The sequence below is a fragment of the Phyllostomus hastatus genome, unplaced genomic scaffold (genome assembly GCF_019186645.2).
Source record: "Phyllostomus hastatus isolate PE091 unplaced genomic scaffold, TTU_PhHast_1.1 phas_contig_40, whole genome shotgun sequence".
In the NCBI taxonomy this organism is placed as follows: Eukaryota; Metazoa; Chordata; class Mammalia; order Chiroptera; family Phyllostomidae; genus Phyllostomus; species Phyllostomus hastatus.
Window position 1 is genome coordinate 14,913,663 of NW_025333872.1, and position 26,172 is coordinate 14,939,834.

General features: G+C 44.1%; 1 protein-coding gene across 2 annotated transcripts in view; it reads left to right on the forward strand.

Annotated features, from left to right (window-relative positions):
• PAQR8 (progestin and adipoQ receptor family member 8) overlaps nucleotides 1–24,336 on the forward strand; it is a 37,880-nt gene extending 13,544 nt beyond the window's left edge. For both annotated transcript variants that reach the window (XM_045843671.1, XM_045843669.1), the window contains exon 2: nucleotides 20,031–24,336. In XM_045843671.1, the coding sequence (XP_045699627.1) occupies nucleotides 20,064–21,128 (1,065 nt within the window). In that variant the 5' untranslated portion in view covers nucleotides 20,031–20,063 and the 3' untranslated portion in view covers nucleotides 21,129–24,336. The remainder of the gene's footprint in view (nucleotides 1–20,030) is intronic.
• Nucleotides 24,337–26,172: the final 1,836 nt, after the last annotated feature.

The window sequence follows — 26,172 nt, forward strand, 5'->3', positions numbered from 1 at the left end:
AGTTGCTCCACTGGCCATAGTAGAGTCCGCTCGGGGGTGGCAAATCCTTGACTCCATCCTCTCCTGAGCCTGGTGTCCTTCAAGGGCCTGTGGTAGACATGGTAGGTTGCATCACCGCACCTGTTGGTCTGAGCTTGGCCCAGCCTGGAATACCTCTCAATACAGGAGCCCAGGAAGCCCTTACCAACCAGGTTAACATGAGGGCTGAAACCTATTTGCTATTTCCTAAGTGACCTGTAAAGCCCTTGACTGCCCTAAACCCCCAAAGCCTTTCTTCATGTGGTCACATTCAGTCGCTAAGAGCTAGGGACCAGCTCTTTCCTCACCAGCAATCAGATCAAAGAAGGGGAAATATTACCACCCAAGAATGTAAACCCTTCTAGAAAGCAGATGATAAGGGAAAATGTGTTAATTGTTGCTGGTTCCTGGAGGATTTGGAGGTCATGATTCTCCCTTTTCAACCCACAATAAGTGTGAAGATCAGTTGGTTCATCAGTAAGACTAATTGAATTTGTTCTCTTTGTAGGCAAAATGGAGTGCTGAATGCTTAAGAGGAATGTAATGGAAACGGGAGCCCAGAGCCTGTCCTAAGGAGCTCCTAATCTAGTATAGCAGTTGTATTAAGCTGAATTTAGATTCAGTGTAGTTTAACTCACTCTCAGATGACTAACAATTCTCTTTACTTTGAAAGAAATTTGGAGGGTATTAAGATAATGCCTTGGAAGCAACAGGATTTCCTTGGCAGAAGATGTTTTGAATATTCATGGCCACATTATAGATACTGCACCGGGCTGTAGGAGTGGCTTGGGCCAGTCTCATCAGAATCATTACCTTCTGATAAACTGCGCAGGAAGAATCCTCCCGGGCTGATCCCTGCGGCTCTCCCCAGGGAGATGGACAGAGGAAGCCAGGCTGCTGTCTGGGTGGTTAGGATCAGGCTGTGTGTACGCAAGTGTGGTTTCTCTTGGTTTAATTGACAGAACATGCTTTTACCAAAAAAAGAAACTTTTTTAAAAAATTCCCTGATTTACCAGCAAGGACTGGCAGAGGATATTTTCCATTTCAGAAGTCTCAGCTGACTATTGGGGGTGGAGGGAGAAAGACAAGGGGAACCCTACCAGTCAAACAAGCATTAGATTGGTCAAGTGTTTCTTTTTTAAATCAGGTTAGATTTAGAGCCCCCTTCCATTTAATTGTGTACTTTTATCTAGCAATGCTCATCTAAAAATCATACGTAGCCAAACTCACTTCTGGCTTAATATTATTCGTTACTTTCTTCATCTTTTTGGATGTAATATGAAAAGAAAGAAAAGGAAAAACATTGTGTGCTGTTGTTATTTTGGAATAACAAGTAGTCCGAAGTAGCCGAATTCTCTGAAGGGGATGAATGGCTGGTGAGGCTGAAACAGTGAGTCGGGGAATAATCGCACCCTTCAGTAGATACTGCAGTCCTTTGTCCTAGGGAGTGCCGGGTGCTGGAAATGAAACTGTAAGTACTGGTCTTGAATTCTCTGGTAACAATAAGTGCTTGTCTCTTCCCAAGACCATATGATCTGTGGAACTTGCCAGAATAGCTTCTGGCTGGTACTGTATCTTTTGTTTTCTAAAGATACCCTGGGGACTTTTAAAATGCATCTTTGGGGGTTAAAATCATCTTATTGAAAAGCATCTTATTTGAATGTCAGCTACATGGTGAACTTACGTAATGTTGGCTTTTGCGTGCTAAATAAGCTTAAAACTTGGAAGCGATGCTTTCTGGACTTTAGTCATCTTGTCTTAGGCTTGTAATTACATTCTTTTTTTTCAACTTTAATTCAAAAATCTTAAGTTGTTGGCTTTTATTATTCTCAGTTTACAGATGGCACTACTGGTGCCAGAAGGACTGTGGTTTATTTTTAAGATGTGATTCATTTAATTTGATGCGAGTAGGATTTGGGCCTTATGCCTTCCAGCTCGCTTTGCCTCCAAGATCAATACAACTTCAAAGAAGAAAAGCTGTCCATTTTTAAATGGAGTTTATAATGGATGTGTCTTATTGACATTAATTACAGTGTATCTACTACAACATAGCTTTGATTCATCAAAGACTTCAATTAAGCTAATTTTTATTGACATAATCCACTTTGGAAAAAAATCATCAAATCACCAAAACATCAAAACATCTAGTAGGAAAATAAAGTCCTACTAGAACTTTTGTTCAAGAGAAACTTCACAAAAGGACTCCAGACTAATAGTAAGACTCCAGTCTCACAGTAGGACTCCAATCTTCCCGACCTCTGTTATCCAAGCTGCGTAATGGTCACCAATGCCCAGAAGGAGATGAAGGATATGGACAGTTCTCAATTATCAAAATTATTTTCACTTACATATTTAGTAAAGTAAACAAATACATTTGAGAATGAGTTTCAATAAGTGAGGCTGAAACAGCATTTGCTGACTAGAGTAGTACCTCAGGGCATTGCTTTTGGAGCAAGACTTCCTGTGTACAGATTCTGGCTCCACCACTTCCTTTCTGGGTGACTTTGGGAAAGGGACTTAACCTGTTTCCTCATCTGTACTCTGTGGAGGAGAAAGAAATCTTCCTCTACTCTTCTAGTCTTTTCAGCTGATCCAATAATTAAATCAACCTGAGACAGATTAACAAGAGAAAATAATCAATTTTAGTTACATATGTATGTATGGGAACCCCATATATGTAAGAAGTCCATGCAGCATTGTTTACAATAGCCAAGCTATGGAATCAACCCAAGTTTCCATCAGTAGACAAGTGGATAAAAAATCTGTGGCACATATCATTAATGGAATATTACTCGGCCATGAAAAGGGGTGGACTTTTACCATTTGAGACAGCATGGAGGGACCTAGAGGGTATTCAGCTAAGTGAAAAAGTCAGAGAAAGACAAATACCATATGATTTCACTTACATGTGGAATCGAATGAACAAAATTAATACATAAAGAAAACAGAAATAGAAACAGACTCATGCATACAGAGAACAGACTGATGGTTGCCACAGGGAAGAGGGATTGGGTGACTGGGTGAAAAAGGTGAAAGGATTGAGAAGTACAGGTTGGAAGTTATAAAATAGTCATAGAGATGTAAAGTACAGTGTAGGAAATACAAGTCAGTAATATTGCAGTAACTATGCATGGTGCCAGATAGGTACTGGAAATATCAGGGAGAACATCTTATAAAGTATATGATTGCCTAACCACCATGCTGTACACCTGAAACTAATGCAAAATCATATTGAATGTAAACAGTCATTGGAAAACATCTTTTAGAATTTAAAAACAGTCACAATCTCAATGGTCTATATAAAAAAAGAAGTCCAGAGACAGAAAGGTAAAAATTAGCTCTATATGGCATGCCGAGGAAGTGATAAGGTGTCCTAGGGCTTCAGTGGGGTGGGAGGTCCTTCCAGAACAGTAAGAGAAGCAGATGTTCAGTAATTAGATACTTGCCCTGCCCTATAGCTAGGTCATAAAAACTTATCTCTTGTAATAATTCTTATGGTGGATAATGCTCCTGTTTAAATTCTTTAAGGGAGAGATAAAAGTGTCTCGTGAGCCCAAAAGGTCTTGATTTCCTTTAGCTCGAAATATCCACGTGCAAAGTAGCACATCTTGGGGAGGCCTGGACTGAACACCTGCCTGTTCTGAACACCTGCAACTCCAGTTCATAGCATTGTGAGGAATAAATTATTTAATAACATGCAAAGAATTTAGAACTGTGCCTAGCATACAGTAAGTGCTCAATACGTGTGAGTCATTACAATACTATTGGCGACTAGATAAAGAGGAGTACCAGGTTAAGATGAAAGAAAAATGTATCTCTGGCTTCTGACTCAAGTACCTGGGTGCCGCCATTTACTGAGATAGGAATAGGTTGCACAGGACAGAAGTAGGCTCACTCGGGGAAGTTTGGGTTTCTTTTGTTTGTGTTCACATGAGCACTGGATATACCCCACGTCAGAGAATCACTAAGTTTTCTGTGTACTGCAGATTCTCTCCTTGATTTTCTTGTGAGCTTTGCAAAAAAAACCCTAAATTTCATATACTACAGATTTTTTTTCATCTGAATAATATTGAACATAATAATGGCACACAGTAGACACTCATCAAATATTTCTTAAAGGGATAATTGCTTTCATAAGGTCTTAAGCAGTTTGTGTAGAGATAGCATAGCATATACACACACTGAGTGCATGCGCACACACATGCATTAGTTCAAAGCCAGACTGAGATTTTGACATAGAAACAGGGACAGTAAGGGCCAGTGTACTTTAAGTGTGTCTGTTTCACAAATTCATTTATTTTACAATGAATATTTACTGAGTACTTACTATATGGCAAGTACTGTACTAGGTGCAGGACATACATGAATGAACAAAACAGACAAAGATTCATCCACTAATGCGGCTTATATTCTGGACCAGCAGCAGTGCTAGGGAGGAAAGATAATAAACATAATAAATAAAAGTGGTATATTAACATCACACCCATTAGGATGGCTACGATGAAAATAATAGGCAGTAACAAGTGTTGCCAAGGGTGGCAGAGAAATTAGAACTCCTGGGCACTGTTGGTAAGAATGTAAAATGGTGCAGCCACAGTGGAAAGCAGTATGGCGGGTACTCAAAAATCAAAAAATAGAATGACCAATGATCTAGAAAATTCCACTTCTGAGTACATACCCATAAGAATTGAAAGCAGGGTCTTAAAGAGATATTTGAACACCTATGTTCATAGCAGCATTATTCATAATAGCCAAATGGTGGAAACAACCTAAGTGTCCATTGCCAGATGAGTGGGTGGACAAAATACAGTACATACATACAATGTAATATTATTCAGTTTTTAAAAGTAGAAATTTTGACCATGCTACAACGTGGATGAAACTGGTGGACATTATGCTAAGTGAAAAAAGCCAGTAACCAAAAGACAAGTGCTGTCTGATCGATTCCACTCTATGAGGTACCTAGAGTCACAGAAACATAAAGCAGAAGGGTATCTCCCAGGGGCCAGAGGAAGGGGAGGAGGCAGAGTTGTTTGAGAGGAGCAGAGTTTTGCTTTTGGAGGGTGGGCATTCTGGAGACTGGTTGCATGGCAGTGTGGATGTATTTAACACAACTGAACTCTACACACAAAGGGGGGGTTCAGATGGGAAATTTTGTTAGGTGCATTTTACCACAACTTTTTTAATGTATGAGAAAAATAAGTCCCAAGGTAAAAGGTACTACAGAAAACAAAGCAAAAGAGCAGAGTTAGGGGATTCTACAGGGCTGGGGAGGGCGCAAATGCATTATTAGGTCAGTAGGGCTGCTGAGAAGGCGAGATTTGAGCAAGGGCTGGAAGGAGTTGTTTATCTCTTGGCTGCAGTTGTAATCAGTGTCTAACTCTTCCAGGGCCCACCTGTGGTGTGAGGCACTGCTGAGGCAGTGATCAAGTGGTGTACCTCTTTAAAGTTTACTCTGGAGTGCAGCTAATGCAGAAACCGTGGCCCTGGGCATCTCAGCGAGGCTGGAAAAACAATCGGGGCCCTCAGGTAGCACTGGCACAGATTATAATCAGATGTCATCTGAGACTTGAGGTTCTGTTACAGTAAAGAGAAATGGTTGTTTTTGTACTTGGCCCTTTCTAAAATGAAACTCTATAACATAGAAACGACAGTCAGGAGTTTGACTTTTTAGTTAGCCATGAGTTTGCATATTGTTGCTTAAGCCCTTTCCAATATGAGTTTTAAACTCCTTCAGACTAGGGTTTTCAAGGCTTCAGCTGACCTTTCTGTCAACCCCTAACTGGAGAGGGCAGCTCGGGCTGTGAGCTGCTTGTAAAAATCGTGTGACCTGGACATGTTTTATTACTAACTTAAGAGGCTGAGATAAACAGACCTCAACTTGCTGTGACTTAAGCCAATACATTGTACTCATGAAGAAATTGAAAGACATTTGCAGTACTGGATTCTTGAACTATTTTTCCACATTTAATTTTTTAACCTTTTCCATATCTAATAAGAAAAAAAGTATAATGAGCATGAATCTCTACTTTGGAATCAGGGAGAAATCTCTCGCCATGCCCCTCCCCCGACCCCCACCCACTGAACCTGGAGGAGAGGTGAACAGCTATGGGCAGACAGCACCTCTGCCCCTCCCCAAGCCTGTCCCTGGCCAAGGATTCTGAAGCTACGCAACAGCCATTCAACACACACAGGGGTTATTTGTGACTTTCTCCCCAGGCTCAAGTTTTATAATAATTGCTAAGGTCACAGGATGAGGTGGAGGGAGGAGGAACTGTAAGTCCTCTTTAAGTCTTGTCTCCACTGATGGCAGCAAACACTGGTTGACTAAAAAAAGCACAGCGCCAAACTTGAAAATGACTCTTCTCCCTCCCGTTTCTTGGTAACATTCTTATCTGCCCAATATTTGATTTCTTTTAATTCTGAACAAAATTCTTATAAAATTTTTGGCATAAATGTAATATCTTGGGTGCTTTGACAACAAGGAGAGGAGGAAGAATATTTTCTCCTATCTTTACACATAAGGAACTGCTTAGTCATTTGGCCCCAGATGGTCATCAGGCTGAGCATGTCCCCGGACCTCCAGGGTCTCCCAACACAGCGTGCTGATGGTCGAGGCGGCCTTCTCCTCGGACATTTGCTAAGGGTCCACTCTGGGCAGGTGTATGTGCTAGGCTGTCAGCAGGGAGGAGAGGGAATTTAATGTTACACAGTACTTGCTCATGAGAAATCTATGGCCTGCTAGGGACATATGAAAAGGACCAAAACAACTACAGGACAAAGTTACGTGTAATGGCATCATTTACGTGATACAAACTGAAGTTTGCAGGAGAATGGACGGAGGCTATTGGTCTGACTGGGTGAATGAGAATGCGTGCAGGAGTCGGCATCTGAGAGGTGCCATCAGGGGCGGGTGAAGTTTTCTGAGGCGGAGATGCGGGGAGGGAACAGACACCCGGGCCAGGACCTGTGGAGGAATCCCTCTCCAGGCATGTGCCCAAGAATGCTTGTACAAACCGCAGCGCAGCCTTGCTTGTCCCAGCAACTAACTGCAAACAGCCCGCCTGCCCATCCACAGGAGGATAAACAGATAAATCGTGGCATTTGGAAAACATTCAGCAGAGAAAATGAATCAAGTAGAGAATCATGTCACAATTAATGTGGAAAAGCACAAAGCATGTATTAAATTAAAGATAGAAGGCTGTAGAATGTCAGATACAAATTTTGTATAAAGGTTAAAAATATAGAACAGTATGTATTTATGGATATAGAATTTCATGATTTTATTGTAGCGTTACATGTATTATATCATTCTAAGAGTGTCATAATGTTTTCATGTGAAAACACTGGTGAGAATGAAAACCACCCAATTCAGTGTGTGGTGATTGCTGCTGGGGAGGGAGGGAAGGGAGTGGGCGGCGAGGTCTCAGTTGTATCTCATAGATAAGTGTATACATACACACACATACATACATACCTGTGTTCACTTATGTCTGTACACACATATTCACATATATGTTTAATCTGAAGTAAATACGACAAGTTAATGGTTGGCAAACCGCCCCTGACTGGTGTGGCTTAGTTGGTCGAGCATCATCTTGCAAAGTGAAAGCTCACCAGTTCGATTCCCAGTCAGGCCACATGCCTGGGTTGCATGTTCAGTCCCTAGTCAGGGCATATACAAGAGGCAACCAATTGGTGTTTCTCTCTCACATCAGTGTTTCTCTCCTTCCCCTTCTCCCTCCCTTCTTCTCTCTCAAAAAATAATAAAATCTTTAAAAAAAGTTGGCAAACCAGTGTTTATTGTATTATCCTCTATACTTTTCTGTGTACTTGAAGTATTTTGTAATTTCAAAATGAAAGTGGAAGTCACAGGGCATGTTTAGGAATAGCAAAGGGGTAGATCAGTGGTTTTCAAACTTTAACATGCCCCTTGCTAGGAAATAGATTTTATTTTAGGAACCAGGAGATTCACAACAGTACTTTTAAGGTGTGGGATGTGCCCTCACATGTTCTATCCCATGTACTCTGTTTTGTTCTGCATGAGATCAGGCTGCGGGTGGTGTTTGAGGCTGCCCATTAGGACCAGGGCAAGGGAGGCTTGGCTGCCAGCTCCAGGAACCGGCAGCTTTGGGACACACCATCATGAGACCTGAACTGCAGCCCAATCAAGTAAGATGGAACAGGGGCCAGGCCCTGGAAGGGGCGAGGGCAGTTAAAAAGGAGGTTATCGCCATAGTGTATCTGGGGCACTGCATAGGCCTTCAGGGGAAGTGAAGAGAAGGAATAGGTTTGGGGTATGCTGCAATTAAAAAAAAAAGGATTTGACATCTGGGATTTGAGAGGAGGAGGAAGAAAAGGAGAAATTCTACTTTGTTTTCAAGGCTTGGTGACTGGGGGACTGGTCACACCAAGAAGTAGAACTAGGCACAGAGGAGAACTTTGGTTTTATTCACACAACGCTGAAGGTGCTGATGGGACATCCAGATGAGTAAGGTGAAGTCTCGGATGATGTTAAAAGGCATGAATGCATAATGGTCTCATCGTGTTTTATGCTGTTCTGTAATCATACACAGTCCCTGGTGAGGAAGAAAGAGAAGTGAGGTATAAGCAAGGCGGGGCTAGGTAGGCAGGCCCAGCAGAGGGTGGAGGGTGAGGAGTTCTGGCCAGGGCAGGGGGACGTGGCTGGCTGTGGGCCCAGCGTATGGGGGTGGCAGTGAGGCCGGTGAGGGAGGTGGACTGAGAGAGAAGAAGGACTGGAGGTCAGGAGGAGCCTGGAGTGCATTAGCAGATGTGAGGGAATAGTACAGGTGCGGGTCAGGAGTGCTATGATAGGGAAAGAGGAGCTTCTGGTCTGAAATTTGGGAGTCAGAGTAATCCCGGTGGTGAGCAGTCACTGCGGCGGTAGAGTCTGCCGTCCGCCTGGGTGGGTGGTTGTAGCACAATGGAGGTGAGAGCTGGAGCCGTGTGCCAGGTCACAGTTATGGGCTAACTAATGATGCTCAGCCAGATCAGCTACGGATGATGAGTTACTACACCTGGCAGAAAAGGCCACACTGGAAGCGGAGCGAGGCCTTCAGGGGCACCCTTGGGAGAGCCCTTATGAATGTCTTGGGAGCGATAGCTTAGGGCAAGCCGTGATTCCTAGTCTGTCATCAGCTCAGAGGCAGACAGACACTCACTGCTCATCTCTCTCTTTCTTTTCTGTTCATGTTTGAAGGACTTTGTTTTTCTGAGACACAGGGGGCTGGGATCTTGGAGCACAGAAGTCAGAAGCAGAGAGGTCTGTGCATACTTTACGGCCAACTTGGGTTAGGGCTTGAATAGGTCGCTTGAATTCCCTGTGCTTCGGTTATCTTCACAATCAAGTAACACAAACTAAAAACTTTTTTTAAAAGCTTTGTAAAAGAAGAAGCACGCATAGCCAATTACAACATAATGCTAGGGAATGCACTGGATGCACTTAGTGCAACAGGATGTTTCATTCTGCTAGAGGCTGTTGCTAAACTTCACAGAAGAGATTTTATCTGAGCTTGAGTGAGAGAGAGAGGCAGGCTTTGCCAGGCTTAGAGGGGTACAATTAACATTGGCAATGTGATGTGTGTAGCTTGTTCAGAAAACCAGGACAGTCTATTCTGCCTTCTACTATGCAACAAGAGTGAAAAAAAAACTAGGTCTCCCGACTCCTGCTCCAATGTTATTTTCCCTTTTTTTTTTCTCCTGCCTGGCCTCTCTATTTTCTGCATCTCTGCTGAGGCATTCTTTGGCACAAAAGTACCAATGACAGAGGGAGCCAGAACAAAAGTGAGCTGATGATCTGAAATCAGTTAACAGCTTAAATACTGTTAAGGATGCCTACTGTGTAGGTGAACCACACACAGATAAACAACATCCAACTCAAACATTGTTTCCTTTCGAGAAATGCCTCACGTTTCCATCATCTCAGATTGCCCCCGCTTTACCTTTAGAAGCACAGAGGGTCAAAGGAGAGTCTTATTTCACTTGTGTTTGAACAGTTATCTATTGACACATTCCGGGGCACCTTTGTTTTGATAGTTACTGATAGGAGAAACAGAGAATGGTTGAGCCAGTGTTCCCGTCTCAAGGAGCTTACAACCCAATAACATAGGAGAGATGCAGCTCTCTCCTCACACAGCAGTGGAGTAGCACTCAAGTCCGGATGTTCTGACACCAAACATGTAGGACAGGTAGGTACGCGTTCAGGGAGAAAAGAAATCTTGATGGCTTGGAGAAGACTTCTTCATGGCCAACGTGGAATACAACTAAGGCCTTGAGGATATCTAAACAGAAACTGAGAAAGAAGTGACTTGCTTGTTTCTTAGTAACAGATAAAAAGCCCTAGTTTTGTAACCACCCAGAGAGTACACTGTCTTGGCTGCAGAAGGGTTAACTTTTCATAGCTAGGAAACCGCATTCCTTACATGGTGCTCCAACCCCGGACTTAATTTGTTATCAGATTCTTCTACTATAGAAAGTACATTTCCAAGACTGGTTTCCTGCCAGTGGAAGCCTGCAGGTCTCTTCAGGGTTCACCTGGGCTGGCCTGGGTCCCAGGAGGTTTGCAGATGGGTGACAGAGCTTCCTGCAGGGGAAAGGCTTGATCAAGCGGAGAGGCCGTGCTACTAAAGCCAACCCACATTAATGAAGCTGGTAGTTACGCTCTTAGGGAAACTCCAGGGAGATTCCTGTCCCCAGGCTTTAATTAAGTGGCATTTCAGATAGCGGAGCTTACCTTACCCAAACAGAAAGTCTAAAGAAAAATGATCCACACCTTCAGCTAACCCATTGATTGAACTTAGTCTGCTTCACTGTGTTCAAAACTTCTCAGCTCCTCTGAACTCTCCCACTGGAACTAAACACAGGTACTATTGACTGCATGTGGGTGGTGCATTCTGTGTCTGTGATGCTGCATTTGGAAAATAGTACCTGCTGACGTGAGGAGATTAGCTGAGATGTGGAAAGTATAGGAAGTAACAATAAAGAAAATTCAGATTTGGTAATTGTGCTCCTTGGTATTTGCCCAAATAAGTTGAAAACGTATGTCCACAGAAAAACCTGCACATGGATGTTTATGGCAGATTTCTTCATAATTTGCAAAACTTGGAAGCAACCAAGAGCTGCTCCAGTAGGTGAACGGATACGTAAACTGGTGAATTTAAATGCACATTACTAAGTGAAAGAAGCCAGTCTGAAAAGGCTACGTACTATATGATTCCAACTACATGACATTCTGGAAAAGGTAAACCTAAGGAGGCAGTAAAGAAGATCAGGGACTGCCGGAAGTTAGATGGGAAGGTAGGGAGCACAGAGGGCTTTCCGGGCAGCGAGCCTGTCCTGCATGAGACTGTGATGGCAGATACCTGTCATCACACCTTCGTCCAAACCCACAGAACGCACAGCACCACGAGCAAAGCCTCCTGTGAACTGTGGGCTTTGGGTGGTGGCGATGCGTCAGGGTAGCTTTGCTGCCTGGAACAAACGCGCTGTCCCCGTGGGGGTGTTGGCAGTGGGGGAGGCCTGCGCGTGTGTGGAGGCAGGGGTGTATGGGAACTCTCTGCACTGTCTGAGTTCTGCTGTGAACCTAAAAAATAAAGTCTATTTTAAAAGTACATTCACATGTAAGAAAGGGAGGGAGGGAGGGAGGGAGGGACCTCAGATATCCCAACTGGAGAGTTCCAGCTGGAGAAAAAGAAAAAGGGCACTTGGACAAAATAACCCTGCTCATCTTCCCCAGGGCACAGCAGCAAATTAAGATTGTCTTTTCTTCCTACTCTCAGTATTATGGGGAGTTGGTGAGGAGGAAATTCAGAGGTGGAAAGGTCACATGTGTTCCTGGCACATCGGTAGCACGCAGGAGCACCTTTGTTGTAACAGGATTCGGCCATGTCAGGCACCCACCTGGCAAGGGGCTGACTCACTTACTATGGCCATCTGGGTCTGTGTTCCATGGGGAACGTCTTTCGGCAGGATTGTGTAGACTGGCATTCCCAACCTAAGAGAACACAGCTAGGGCTTTAACAGTAGATGTTACACATTTTTTCCCCTTCAAACCCCTGTGACGATTAGCTTATATTATGGCAGGTTGCTAGGTTAGGCCTAAAAATAATTTTATTAGTATGGTATGTAACTAGTTGAGCTCCAAATATACACAATAATGCAAATAAGTATGTATTCCTTTATAATGCCAAGGGTTTTTGTGTTGGGGGGACAGTTTCAGGGAGAGGGTCTTCATATCCATTGTACTAATTAATCATGTTTTACCAAGTTTTACATATTTATGTCATGTGTTTTTATTTGTTGAATAACAATACTATTTTTCCAACTACAAAAGTAGTAAAAGTTCATTATTGAAAAGTACTGTAATGATAGTACCTACCCCAGAAGAAAAGTAAAATTCTCTATCGTCCCACCACTTACCCATGTCTACATGAATGTTTTGATTATATGCAACTCCATACTTTTTCTGTGCCATATGTATATGTTTATGGAAATGAGACACATACTTTTAACTAGCTTCTTTCTTCTAACAGTATCTTTCATTCTGTTCTGTATTCAGCAAATCTTTTTTGAGCACCTACTGTACCGTGAGCTGGTCAATCACGGTTCTGAGTGAAGGGGAGAACACCGTGAAGCATGCACGTATTTCACAGGCATCTTTCTGTAGCATCAAATGTACATATAGCTACATAATTATTTGAATATGTGCATAGTATCTTATTTTATAGATTTATCATAATTTATTAAATCAGATCTCCCATTTGGGGATATCAAGATGCTATTTATGTTTGATAGGGTTTCTTAAATAAAGAAGATATGTATTGTCCACTGATGAATCAGAGTTCGTGTTAAAATTATCTCTGATAATTGTAGGAGTCTACCAGTGGTTTCTCTCTTTGTAATGTGACTTTATAAACAGTGATATGCTTCATGTGGGCCCAGCGGCCTCTTGCTTGATGGATGACCGTGGAGAGCCTGGCTGGCGGCGCCTGAGGCCGCGTGTGGCTCCCCCTCCGTCTCTGGTTAGACAGAGGCTGCTCAAGGCAAGGTCCAGGCCATACAGACAGGCACCGTGCTGGCATTTTGGCTGTTGTTCCTTCTCAGCCATTTATGGTCATTCAGTGATGTGTGAGCTGGGTTTCTGTGGATTCTGGAAGCATTTCTTCTGCCCTTTTCGATGGATGTTGCTGCTCTTTTGTTCTCTGTCCAACAAGCAGCAGGCGGCCTTCCTGACATCTGTGTGAGCCCCCACAGAGTGACACGAGGTGATGTCACAGGAGCTGTTTGTTGGTGAGTTTAGCTTAATCTTCCCTGGAAACCAAAACAGCCCAGATGAACCACAGAATTTTACAGTTTTAGAGTTTGTAGAGATGATACTCCTATTTTATGGACTAGGATGCTGAGGCATAGATAGAGCTAGAACTAGAAGTCGGGACTTTTCATTCCTTATCCAATGCTTTTCCAGGGAGTCAGCAAATCCGAGTTTGTGGTCTGTTCCAGTACTGTCCTTGTACTAGACCAAAGAACAAACACCATTGCTTTGAAGTGCTTCTCATTGGTCTTCAGATAAACTGTCATCAGTACCAAACTATGTCCATTTCCCAAATATGGGGTTTTTTATTTAATTATCTGCTGTGTCAACCAGGGAAAGGCTTTTTGGAAAGCATGCTACCAGTGCAGCAGAAACAGTGACTGTTCTCACTGTCTGTGCTTTCCTCCAACAGGCTGATAAACAACCTTATCTGTAGGTTTATGATTGGAATGTCTCACAGCACCAGTTCTGCAAAGCCAGCCTCGATTTGCATGTGTCTTTAAGATGAAAGAGGCCTGTGGGGTTTATGACCACTTTTTATCTGGGTTTCACACCCACAGGGATTGTCTGATAGATGCCACTCGGATTTTGTCGGATTTTGAGGCGGTCACATTTCCTTCTGTTAGAAAGTCCTGAAATCTGACTGACAAACTCCGTGGCAAAGAATTGAGGAGACTGGAGATACTGATTGCTTTTTGTAGGTCCAGCTGCACATTATCTTTGTTAATGGTGCAAAGCAGTGTTGCAATAACAACTCTGAATTTGCACATCTTTGAAAAATACTTGGGTTTAGTCTTAGAGTGCATTTTTGAGGACATGATGGTTAACAGCCCAGTCTCCAGGACTGACTGCTTCAGGTTACTTCCTGGCTCTGCAATTTCCTGTGTAGCCTTGGGGAAGTTAATTAATTTCACTGTGCTTCCGTTTCCTCATCTATAAAATGAGAATGATGATAAAAAATAGTACCAGTGCCAGAGAGTTGTTAATATGTGAAGAGCCTAGACCACTACCTGGCATGTCATAAACACCATGTAAGTGTTTGTTATTTTTATTATTCTGACACTTTAATTCCATTCATTCATTTATTCAACAACAATTTCTTGGAACATCTGCCATGTGCTAGACAGACACAGTGGTAGGTGAAAACAGATTCTCAGCCCTCAAAGGACCTTTACAGTTTAGCGGGCAGAGAGGTATGTAATAGAAACCAGAGCCCTGCAGCTGTTCAGTCGGGAGAGCACCGTAATGGAGGGCGACCAGCGCGGTGGGCAGTGTCGGTGAAGAAGCACCTGAGGGGAGGGAAGGCTTCATGGGGTGGGGGGAAATTGAGCTGGCACTGCAGGATGAATAGGGGCCACAGGCACTGCAGGCGTGTACAGAAACACAAAGGCCTGAGAAGATAGCAGAATAATAGAACACACAACAAAAGGGGCAGAGGTGGTAGATGGTTGGGGACAGTCGTGGAGACACGCAAGAAAGGGCCGGAGGAAAAGCCGACATCCTGCAGAGGAGCCTGTGGGAGGGAACGAGGACCTAAGCAGGGCAGTGGCCCCACCACAGTGGAGCCCCCACTGAGGGGAGCCCAGCAAGCAGAAGTGGTTTGGAGGAGTGGCGGTGCCTGGAGGCGTACCTGGTGGTCGAGGTTACATCTGTTTCTAGGACACTGGAGACACACTGCTCCGAGGGTGCATCCAGCTCCTCTTGGAAAGTAAAATGGTTAATTGTGGGTCCCAAACCCGTTTCTGCCGGTCTTTCCCGGGACCTATGCATCACCAGCGACAGGTCTGTTCTGTGTTCTATTTAATGTCATGGAGAAGGAAATACGTTGTGGGTAGTTGTCATTGGTCAAAACGAGGTAAACAAAACCAAACTTTGAAAATGCACACTTTAGTTTTGATTTTTGTTGAAAAAGGGAAAATCTAAATATACAGTTTTGGGCAAAAAATGTCATTATTGCCATGAACATAGGTGTTACCTGGTTTTTCTCTTCACATTTTTTCTTAGAGTAATTGCCTTTAATTTTTCTAGTCTTAAGGGAAATAAAACTTTAAGATTGTACCCCCAAATAGTCCAAAGCATGCTGTAACATTTTTTATAACACTATCTTATACACATTAACAGAAGTCATGGTACAGATATCATACTCATTATGAAAAGAGTTAAATAATATTTCATATTAAAATAGAACTTTTAATTACAATTTTATTATAATCTGAGTCTAATGAAAACTCTTTATAAAAGTATTTCGGGTAGGCATTATGAGGATTAAACTGAATTCTTGTTCCATTTTCAAATGATACATTAAAATCAATTATAAGGCAGGAAAAAAGTACATGTATATTACTACTTTATAATCTTTCCCTGAGGCCTTTATTTTAAATATTGCTAGTACTTCAATGTGCATGTTGTGTCTTTTCAAAGTACTATCCAACTGCTGCCCATTTTATTGTTATTTCTTTTTGTTTCTTGATTCTCTTTTATTCCTGAGAGGTGGAGAGAGACAGGAGGTCACCTCCCCAAGACCCACCCTGAGCAGTGAGGAAATGACTCTGGGTAGTTGAAGGCCTGGACCACGGCCACACAGCTAAGTGAGCAGAACAAGCATGAGCAGCCAGACCTCCCGACTCCCAGGCCATTATTTCTTTACCCTTCCCTCTTGCTAGGCAGAAGGAAATTGGTGCCATCTGTCTGGACCTAAAGAATTGATCCATTCACTAAACAATTGTTAGATGTGTAATTATTTTATATGCCATATACCATTTTAGACATGGGAAAGTTGTGCACCACAGAGTCCCTGCTCTGAAGGAGCTGAGGAAGGAAGCAGAGTAAACCAGGGGAGAAGTGCTCTGGGGGCGGGGGCGGCAGTGGGACCAGAGCTGATGCCTGCTGGGGGTCAGGAAAGCCTTCTAGCCTCACTGGCTGCTGGGCAGAGTGTCAGGGAGCTGGGGTTGCGGGCACAGAGGGTACTGAGGTTGTCGTGGGTGCAGAGGCGTGCACTGGAGAGAGTGGCCCTTTTGAAAACTTCCAGTGTTATAATCCAGCCATCAAAGTGACCTGGGGGTATAGGCCCTCTCTTGGGAGAGGGGGCTGGGTTAGCACGAAGGTCCACAGGAGAAGGGCCTGTTTGCATGTTAGGGGCTTACAGTTTGTGTTATAAACAAACAGTGGTGAGCTGTTGAGAGATTTGAGGAGGGGAGTGGTGATGAGATTTCCATTTTTAAACTGTCAGCCTGAAGTGGTTTGGAGAAGTGAGAGTTGGGCCGAGAGGCAGGCGAGCCATCAGCTGCGGGAGAGCAGGTCAGTGGTGAGGCTGCCTTTTTCGTCATCTACGTTTGTTCATTTCAGAGGCCTGCCTGAAGCAGCGGCAGTAGAAATGGGAAGGATGAGTGAATTATCGGGATAAAGTCAACAGGTTTAGATGACTGATTAGACGTAGGGGGAGGAGGGCCAAGTGTGGGTGGAAGGAGGCATGTGAAGTGCCCCTGGAGTATTCAGCTGGACAAATCCAGAGCCATTGGGTGTTGGAACCCAAACCCCAGGAAAGGTCTGGCCAGAGACATAAGTTTGGAATCATCTGATACAGACGCTAGCTGAAGCCAAGGCTGTGGGAGAAGCACCTGTGTGAGGAGTGCCGTGGATGTAGAACTCTGGGGACAACACCACAGTGACAGGGATGACGGGAGAAGAAAACATACAGGACCAAAGAGGGTAGTGTCACTCGAGCTGAGACAGAAGGCCGTGGTCAGCTGCATGAACTCCCCAGAGCTCAGGTGAGATGAGGGCTGAACCAGCTCGAAGCTTCAAGGAGGAGAAATGAACTCCCATCCGCTTTCTGCGACATCAAACCCAAACTCCTTTCACTAATGCAGTGAAAGCATCCTGATCCGTCCTATCTTCCTCAGAGCAAACATACACTAGTTGGCCCCCCAGGTCTGAACTGGACTTGGTTCCAACCAATAGACAACCCACACCCAAGGTTTTATCTTTAAAAAATCAGCTGTGCCATCAGTTATAAGAACCTATACTAGGCACCCTGTTTTCAAGGATGCAAAGATGAGTAGAAGTCATGCAGTTATGGATCATTAACTTTGGATGCAGAATGGTCTGCATTTGCTTTGGGTGCCCAGAGGTGAGGGAAACAGCCTTCGTAGGTGCAGGTGGGGCGTGCTAAGGAGCGTCTTCTACAGCTCGTATCCCCAGGGACTCACCTCTGTTTCACCCAACCACAAAACCAGACCTATATTTTCACCTGATTTCTCTCTGTGTTTCACAAGAGGTGGTAGAAGCCTGTATCTAGAGAACAGAGCCCATTAATTCCCCAGAGCTCCCGCAAGCCCAGCTCCCTCAGGCTACATGCTCTTCAGCCACCAACAACAGGACAATTTGAAATGTTGCCCCAAGCCCAGCCCCACAGTGGGTCCACCTGACCCTGGAACCAGTGCATCCCACCTGCTCCCACCTTTGGTGTCTTCCTCCCTTATCCCCAGCCCTGCTCCAGGTTCTGTCACCAGCTGCCACCTAGGTCAGTTGGAGTCTCTCTAGAACTAACGCCCAGGCTCTTGGATTCCCCCTGCTGGCTGACAGCAAAAGCACTGCCTAGCTTTTTTTGTTGTTCATTTTTAAATAATTTAAGGTATTCTGGTGACAATTTTCTTTCTCCCACTCTTTCTCTGTCTTTCTGACACACTGTACTTCTTAGCAAGGTTTCTCTAACTTTTACATTGAACACTAGTTGATGGCCCATTCCTGGTAAGGAACCTCTGGTCAGTCCTGGCTCAACAAATGGCTTAGTCCAGGGTTACAGAGGGTGCCATACAAGTAGGTACAAGGTACGGAGAGGACATTAGAATGTCCACTGTGAACTGCCCCCACCTCTGCCACTGGTGATGGTCATATTCACGGCAGATGTTTTCGCAGACTTGGAACCAAGCACTCCGTTGAACACTTCACAGGCATTACGTCATGAGAGTCCTCACATCAGCCTTGTGAGGCAGCTCCTCTCTGTCAGGCTCTGCTTCTCAGATGACGAAGCCCCGACAGGAGTTCCTGGCTTGTCCAGGGCAGGGCTCAGGGCTGGAGCTCAGATCTCTGACACCGGAGTCCTCCTTCACATCACACAGTGCTACCTCCCTCCTCAGGTGCTCCAGGCTCTACGGGCCCTTATTTTGGCATAAATGCTATGACCGGTTCTTGCCGCCAGGGGCGCACCCATCCCATGTTTGGGTCATGACTCGCCCCTCGTCTGCCTCAGCAGACTCTGACCTTGAAAAGCAGACAGCATCTCTTACTGGCCTTTGCTTTCCCTAGCACAGAGCCCAGCTCATAGTAATAGAAATAATAGCAATTACTTAATATTTATCAAGCACCCATCTTGGACCAGGCAGGGTGCTAAGTACTTTATATTTTAGATCCTCTCATTCAGCCATAACAACCTCCCATGTAACATAAAATTATTATTCCCATTTTACAGATGAGGAAACTGAAGCTTAGTGAGTTCTGTAACTTGCCCGAGGTTACCCAGTAAGAGAGCAAAAACCCAGACTTGACTCTAGGTCTCCCTGAACTGTTTTCACATTTGATTAATTTGCACACCCTACATTGATAGACCTGATTAGATACTTCTTCCTTTTTCAATGTTGGTTAAGCTGTGTTTGTAGGAAGGTTAAAATCAGTGGTGCCCTGAGGAGCACTTGCTGTGTCTCTCCCAGCAGACGGCTCCGCAGGCAGGGGGCCGTTTCAGCAGTTCGGGCCTCGCACCTTTCTGAGGAGAAGGGTTGGGGAATATGAAGGACAGAAGGTGACTGTAGACATGCTGAAAATCCACTTCTGGACTCAATCACTTACATGAAACTTTGCAAATATTTTATGAAATAATCACCGTGCTTTTGTGGCTCATCTGCCAACCAAAGATTCCAAGTTCAACATTTTTAAGGCCTAAAATTCATTGACCACAGATTTAGGTACCCAGGAGAGATGAATCCAAAACTCTACCTCCTTTCCAGATCATAATTTAAAAACAACAACAAAAAAACAGAAACCCAATCTTTGCAGTGAGACTCTATGTTAGATTTAGTCCATGCATTACTTTTGTTCAACTGTTAAAATGTTCCCCAGAGTGTGCATGGGTCTTCACAGACCTAACTGGTGTTCTTTTGTTTGTCTTTACTTCCAGGTTCAAGTTACTATTGCTTATCTCAGATTTTCAAGTTACCACTGAAGTCAGTGAATAATTTAAGATTAGATGCTTAGGAAATGTAAGCTATCATTAGTAATCTCAATATTTGTAATTTTTATATTTCAATACAGTATTTCATACTATTACAGCCTGTCTGACGGTTATTTTAATAACATCTAGAAAACTCCAAAGCCTTTAAAGTTACTCTTACTTTCTAAATATCATTCTAACAGGGTGGCTAACATTTCCATTTCATAAGACATAACTTGGCCTTACACTGTAATGGGCAGTAAGGATAACATTAGGATGGTACGGTAGTGAGGGATCTTGGTCCAACTCTATCATTCTGCAGATGGGAAAAAAGGGCTCAAAGAAGCTGCCTGCAGCTCCTTGCCTCCCCTATTGCACGAGAAAGCTACCCATCACTAAAAAAGACACAGTTCCTTTGCTGTCTTAGCTCAGTCTCTCTCTCATTGCATTTTTGCTGCTTTTCCTTTTTTTCTTTAGGTCATATCCCCTGTCCTGTTGTGCTGGGCAGCCATGACGACGGCCATCCTGGAGCACCTGAGCACCCTGTCTGTCAGTGGGCAGCAGCTGCGCCGCCTGCCCAAGATTCTGGAGAACGGGCTTCCCAAGATGCCTTGCACTGTCCCAGAGACAGATGTGCCCCAGCTTTTCCGGGAGCCTTACATCCGCACCGGCTACCGCCCCACAGGACACAAGTGGCGCTACTACTTCTTCAGCCTCTTTCAGAAACACAATGAGGTGGTCAATGTCTGGACCCACTTGTTGGCGGCTCTGGCTGTCCTCCTGCGATTCTGGGCCTTTGCCGAGGCCGAGGCCTTGCCGTGGACCTCGGCCAGCACCCTGCCCCTGCTCCTCTATGTCCTGTCCTCCATCACTTACCTCATGTTCAGCGTTCTGGCCCACCTGCTGCAGTCCAAGTCCGAGCTCTCCCACTACACTTTCTACTTTGTGGACTACATTGGCGTGAGCATTTACCAGTATGGCAGTGCCTTGGTTCACTTCTTCTACACCTCTGACCAGGCCTGGTACGAGCACTTCTGGCTTTTTTTCTTGCCAGCAGCTGCCTTCTGTGGCTGGTTGTCTTGCGCTGGCTGTTGTTACGCCAAGTATCGTTACCAGAGGCCTTACCCAGTCATGAAGAAGATATGTCAAGTGGTGCCCTCAGGGCTGGCCTTCATCCTAGACATCAGCCCCGTGGCGCACCGAGTGGCCCTGTGCCACCTGGCTGGCTGCCAGGAGCAGGCCGCCTGGTACCACACCCTCCAGATCCTCTTCTTCCTGGTCAGCGCCTACTTCTTCTCTTGCCCAGTTCCCGAGAAGTACTTCCCAGGCTCCTGTGACATTGTGGGCCACGGGCATCAGCTCTTCCACGTGTTTCTGTCTATCTGCACGCTCTCCCAGCTAGAGGCCATCCTCCTGGACTACCAGGGGCGGCAGGAGATCTTCCTGCAGCGCCACAGTCCCCTGTCCGTCTACATGGCCTGTCTGTCTTTCTTCCTCTTGACCGCCTGCAGCGCCACCACTGCAGCCCTCCTGAGGCACAAAGTCAAGGCCAGACTGATGAAGAAAGAGTCCTGAGGCTGGCAGGTGGGGCGAAGTTGGATGCACCTCATGGTGATTTGGGGAAAATGCGATACGAAACAGGAGTTGACTTTTTATTTTTAAGAGGTGGCTTTTACATTGAAACGTATTTCCAAGGCTACGGCCTTGGGAAGCCAAAGGACTCAAGAGTTAGGTTGTTATAGTTGTTCATAAAAGGAGTGTTCCTTTTTCGTCTAGGTCACAGCCTTTCAGACACAGGAAAGGAAGGGACCATGGCTAAGATTCATATGACGCTGAATTACGGATCATCTCCCTACCTGAAAATTCAGTAGAATTCTGAGTGTGGCCTCCAGGGACAAGTCCTGGAGCTGAAGAGATGATAACCTTGGGCCGAAAGACAAGTAGGGGGCCAGTCCACACCATGTTGGAATCGCCATCCTACTCTGCTGGTCTTCGATGATTGAATAAATTGACCCAAGGACCCAGTTTCCTTTGGATTTCAGCTGTTCAGGGTGGAGAATTCAGAATCTTCAAGATTCAGTGAAACCCTTAGACATGAATTATTCATTTCATACTATTTCTGGCCCTTCCTCTGTCACCCACTCTAACCCTGACCCTTTTCTCAGGATGACATCTTTCTGGCTATTTTCTCTAAAGTGCTGTTCACTCCGATCCATACCTTGGTAATATACAGGACGGTGAAGTAGTCATACTCTCAGTAGTTGCTTGGATTCGTGTGGAAATCCAGGAAGCTTATTCTCATATAATACTAATGCAAACAGTACTAGAAAGTACAGTGCCAAGAGCCCCCAGGAAGTGCAGCCAGCAAGCATGGAGACTGTTGGAGATCAGGGGACCCTTCTGTTCTATATCTGTGGACTGGAGCATCACTTGAGATCTCTTAGGGCTGCCTCACAGGCCAGAAGACCTGGGGCTTGCTCCAGGGGATCATCTCCAGATTTTGACCAGCGTATTCCAAGAGCCCCTGGTAGAGTGCATCAGTTCTAAGTGTCCCCTTAGGGATCTCATCATTTCCAGAGGAAGCCAAGTTCCAGCCTTTTAAATATATGCCATCCCACAAAGGACCCACATAACTGCCCTAGTTCAGGGTCCTCAGGCAGACACTTATGCCTCAGCTTAGAGCTGAACCCTTAAAATAATCAAGCCCCAGGACAGGTGAGCATGTGTCTCACTGTGGGTTGGTCCATAAAGGCTCCTTTTGGGTAAGAATGGTGAACGGCACACCCTGTAGCTAGAATGTTCTGTGGAGGGCATCACTGCCCAGCAGCTGCTATGGGATAGGTGGTACTCGCCACTGTGTTCTGGCCACACAGCCTTTCTGAGGACTGACTTCACACTAATCCAGTGAAAGGGGCTGTGCTGACAGAGGAGCTGAGCCATGGCAGCCTTCTCAGAGGCTACAATTCCTATCAGTGGTATAAGGTTCCTATTTACTAAAAAGAGAAGTGGTTTGTTTTCACTCCAGTTTGATGAACATCTTCTAACTACTAGATTATTCCATTGTCTTCAAATCTTAGTTTTCTTTCTTTCTCTGAGAGATTTGTGGGTTTTGTGCCTTATAAATGGAAATTTATGAACACTACTATATATATGGAATTTGCAGTTTTGGGTTATTGGGATAAGAAAGGAAGAATTCATTGCTTTTCAACCAGTGGATGAAAGAATACCTTATCAATCAAAAGACTCTTTGAACCTGCTTATTTTGGCAAAAAAAAAGGAGAGAAAAATTCAACTGAAGCTTTCTTATAACCTTTCTATCAAGAAAATGTATATCTTGTCAGCTATGTAGTTTTCCTAGATGTTTTCATAGGTTTCCCTTTTAATCTTCAAATACGTGAACGTCTGTGCTACCCAAGTGTCTTACACAGTCTTCCGGTGTCTAGGCCAAATTCACCACAAATGAAGTCCGCAAACTGAACAGGGTTGAACTAAACCAGGGGATGGGGGAGGCGTGCAAACACATTCCAAGTAGAGGGTCAGTTTAAAATGGGGAAGAGAAAGTGAAATGTCTATGAGTATGGATTCAAAGACTAGGTTCTTTTAAAAGTTGGAAGGAAGCTGTAAGTCCAGCTCTTGAATGGAACTGGTGGCAGAGATCTTTAGGTCAAATGCAGGTTTTACTTTTAAGAGAAAACAGTAGAGCAGTGATCTTCAAATGTAGACCTGCACACTGTAAATGGTCTGTAACAAGACAGATACAGATAGTCTAAACTTTTAGATATTGCCATAAAATTTTCAGTTTAATGCAAGTGTTGGTCTCTCAAGTGATTGGAAAATTTTTTTTAATATTTTCACCGAGATATTCAAGAAGCTTTGGGGTGGAGACTAGTATCTCATTAAAAATACTAGTATCTCATTAGCAATATGTAAACATGGGAAATGCAGATGTTTTTAACTACTCAGACTTTTGAGGGATTAAATACTCTTTTTAAAAACATTTTCATTAAAATGAGTGTATCGGTATGGAACAGACCTAGGTTTTTTTAAAGGAATAATTAAGTATTTGATAATGGAGATAGTTATCTTTCTCCACCATACCCCCTCAAACAGTTGACATCTACTGGAAATTCTGCTCCTTATCTCTCTTTTTTAACTAATTTTTTAATACTTTAAACCTATTAAAATGTAAATGCCTCTGAAAAAAACTAAACAATCATCTTGTGAATAAAAATTCTGATGGATTTATACCAGGGCCTTTCAGAGTAGGGTGAGGGGACAGTGAGGTGCCCCAGACTGGGCACATGCTTGCCTGTTCCCCTCTTACCTAGGACTTCCTAACCTCTCCTGAATTAACAAGCTGATGTTGATACCCTTCAGATGGTAGGGTTTTGTTTCTCACCTCAGCCGAAAGTACCTCATTCAATAACAGCATTCTCAATCCTCTACTGAAAGCTTGAAGAATAGCAGGAGCTCAGGCCACATGATGAAGAATGAAGGATGAAGGTCATTCATTCCTGCCTGTGTTGCCCACCTGTTCACAAATTGTACCTTAATGCTTAAAACCATTAGGTTCTTCAGTTGCTGCACTGTAGTTTCAAGTAGGCCCTCCAGATGGCGCACGTGTGTTTCTCAGAGGGCCCAGCTGTTGTCCTCAAGGTCTCAGCCTACTAAATGTGTTCGACCTAGTGTTTTGCTTGATTGCTTGGCAAGGAAAATTTGGAACTATTTTCTGTTTATATAAACCTACTTACAGAAATGACCATTAAACTGATTTGTATATGGATTGTTGTACTGTCAACATCTACCTTGTTTCTTTGACACGGCCCTTGACAAGGGCTACTTTGCCAAGGGCCACTCTAAAGAAAGTTTTTATCTGCACCATAGTTGCCAGGAGGAGGAGGAGATCATGTCACTTTGTACCCACCTAGGAGTAGGGAGGGAAGGGTAAGAGAATATTTAAATCTCCAAATCCCCCAAAATTACACACACCCCAAATCTTCATTTTTGAGCAAATCAAGTATCCCCCAAAAAAACTATGGAGTGGATTTCCCTGAGGATTTCATTCTAATTGAATAAATATTCCTCAGCTCATGGGTAGTAGGGTTAAAGATGAAAAAATTTTGAATTGATAGACTGTGTTTTTGAAATTTAAAAATTATACTACCATAGGTACTGTAAGGTATGTGTTGTGAAATATGGAACCTATCAACCAAAGGGTTTTATAGCCTGTTACATTTAAACACATAACTATGAAAAAGATGATTCTCTGGGCTACTCTAGCTTCAGGTACAGCACCATCACAATGACAGTAAGAAGACAGCATTGCCCTGGCTCCAGGCATTACTAGTAGAACTAAAGATGCCCCTCTTGTTCAAACAACCCTTTTCATCACCAGCACGGGCACTAGGCAGGTTGCAAATATGTCTGTTGTCACCATTAACAGTTTAATCACTCCAGTTATTTATTCAACAAGTATTATATTTACGAGCACCTATTGGTGGTAGGCACTATGTTGGCTCTTGCAGTAACGCAGTGAGGAAAAAACAGACACTCCAGGTGGTGAGTTTGCTGTCTGTTGAATGAGGATCAGCCTTTTCCCACCTTGGGCCATGGCAGGGTCCCCCTCTCCAGGTCCTGGCCCCCAATCACAGCCCAGGGGCCAGCTGGCCTGCCAAGTCCCAGGAGGCTGGGACCTGCTTTAGGCCAGAGCCTTTTCCCCACAGAGGCTAGAAAAGTCTCTTACCCCTGCCCCCTGCACCACACCCCCTGCACACCACTGCTGATTACACAACAGTGTAATCACCTTATGGCTACCTCGGTCCTTCTTGTTAATCCCACTGCTTCTCAGCCCTTCTTATTGTCTATCTTCTAGTGTTTTAATTAAATCTTGAATATCCTTGATAATTCAGACCCAGAAAAGCCCTGTGTTTCCACAGACAGTGTACACTTCCCAGACACACAAAGCCCCATCTTCAGGAAGGCCGTGGAGGGTTCCAGCCTGTGTAGAGCTTCCTGATTTGGTAAACTGGAAACAGTGTGCTTCATACACTCTGGCTGCTTCCTTTTTAAAATTAAAAACAAAACAAAAATCCACCCAATCCCTTAAGGATTTTTTTTTAAAATAATATGGAAGGAAAACTCATTGCCTTAAAAAATTCATTTAAATATTAACTTTGGGAGCATATTTATCTAAAGTATGGGCTTTTCTTATCTAACATGATTCTAGTGGGAAGAGGTATGCACTGTATTTTACACTCCAGGAGGCCTTCACCAACTCAAAGGCAACAGAATGGCACCTCAGCCCTGGCTAGCATGGCTCAGTTGGCTGGAGAGTCATCTGTAAACCAAATGGATATGGGTTCAGTTCCCAGTCAGGGCACATGCCTAGGTTGTGGATTCAGTCCTTGGCCAGGGCACATGAGAAAGGCAACTGAAAGATGTTTTCTCACATTGGTGTTTCTCTCTCACTCTTCCCCTCTCTCTAAAATCAGTGAGCTCCTCCTTGGGTGAAGATTTAAAAAAAGAGAGAGAGAGAGAATAACACTTCAGATCCTACCATGCTTTCCAGAACATTTCCACATTCATTTGAGCTTCTAAATAATCATGAGATAAGGCCAAA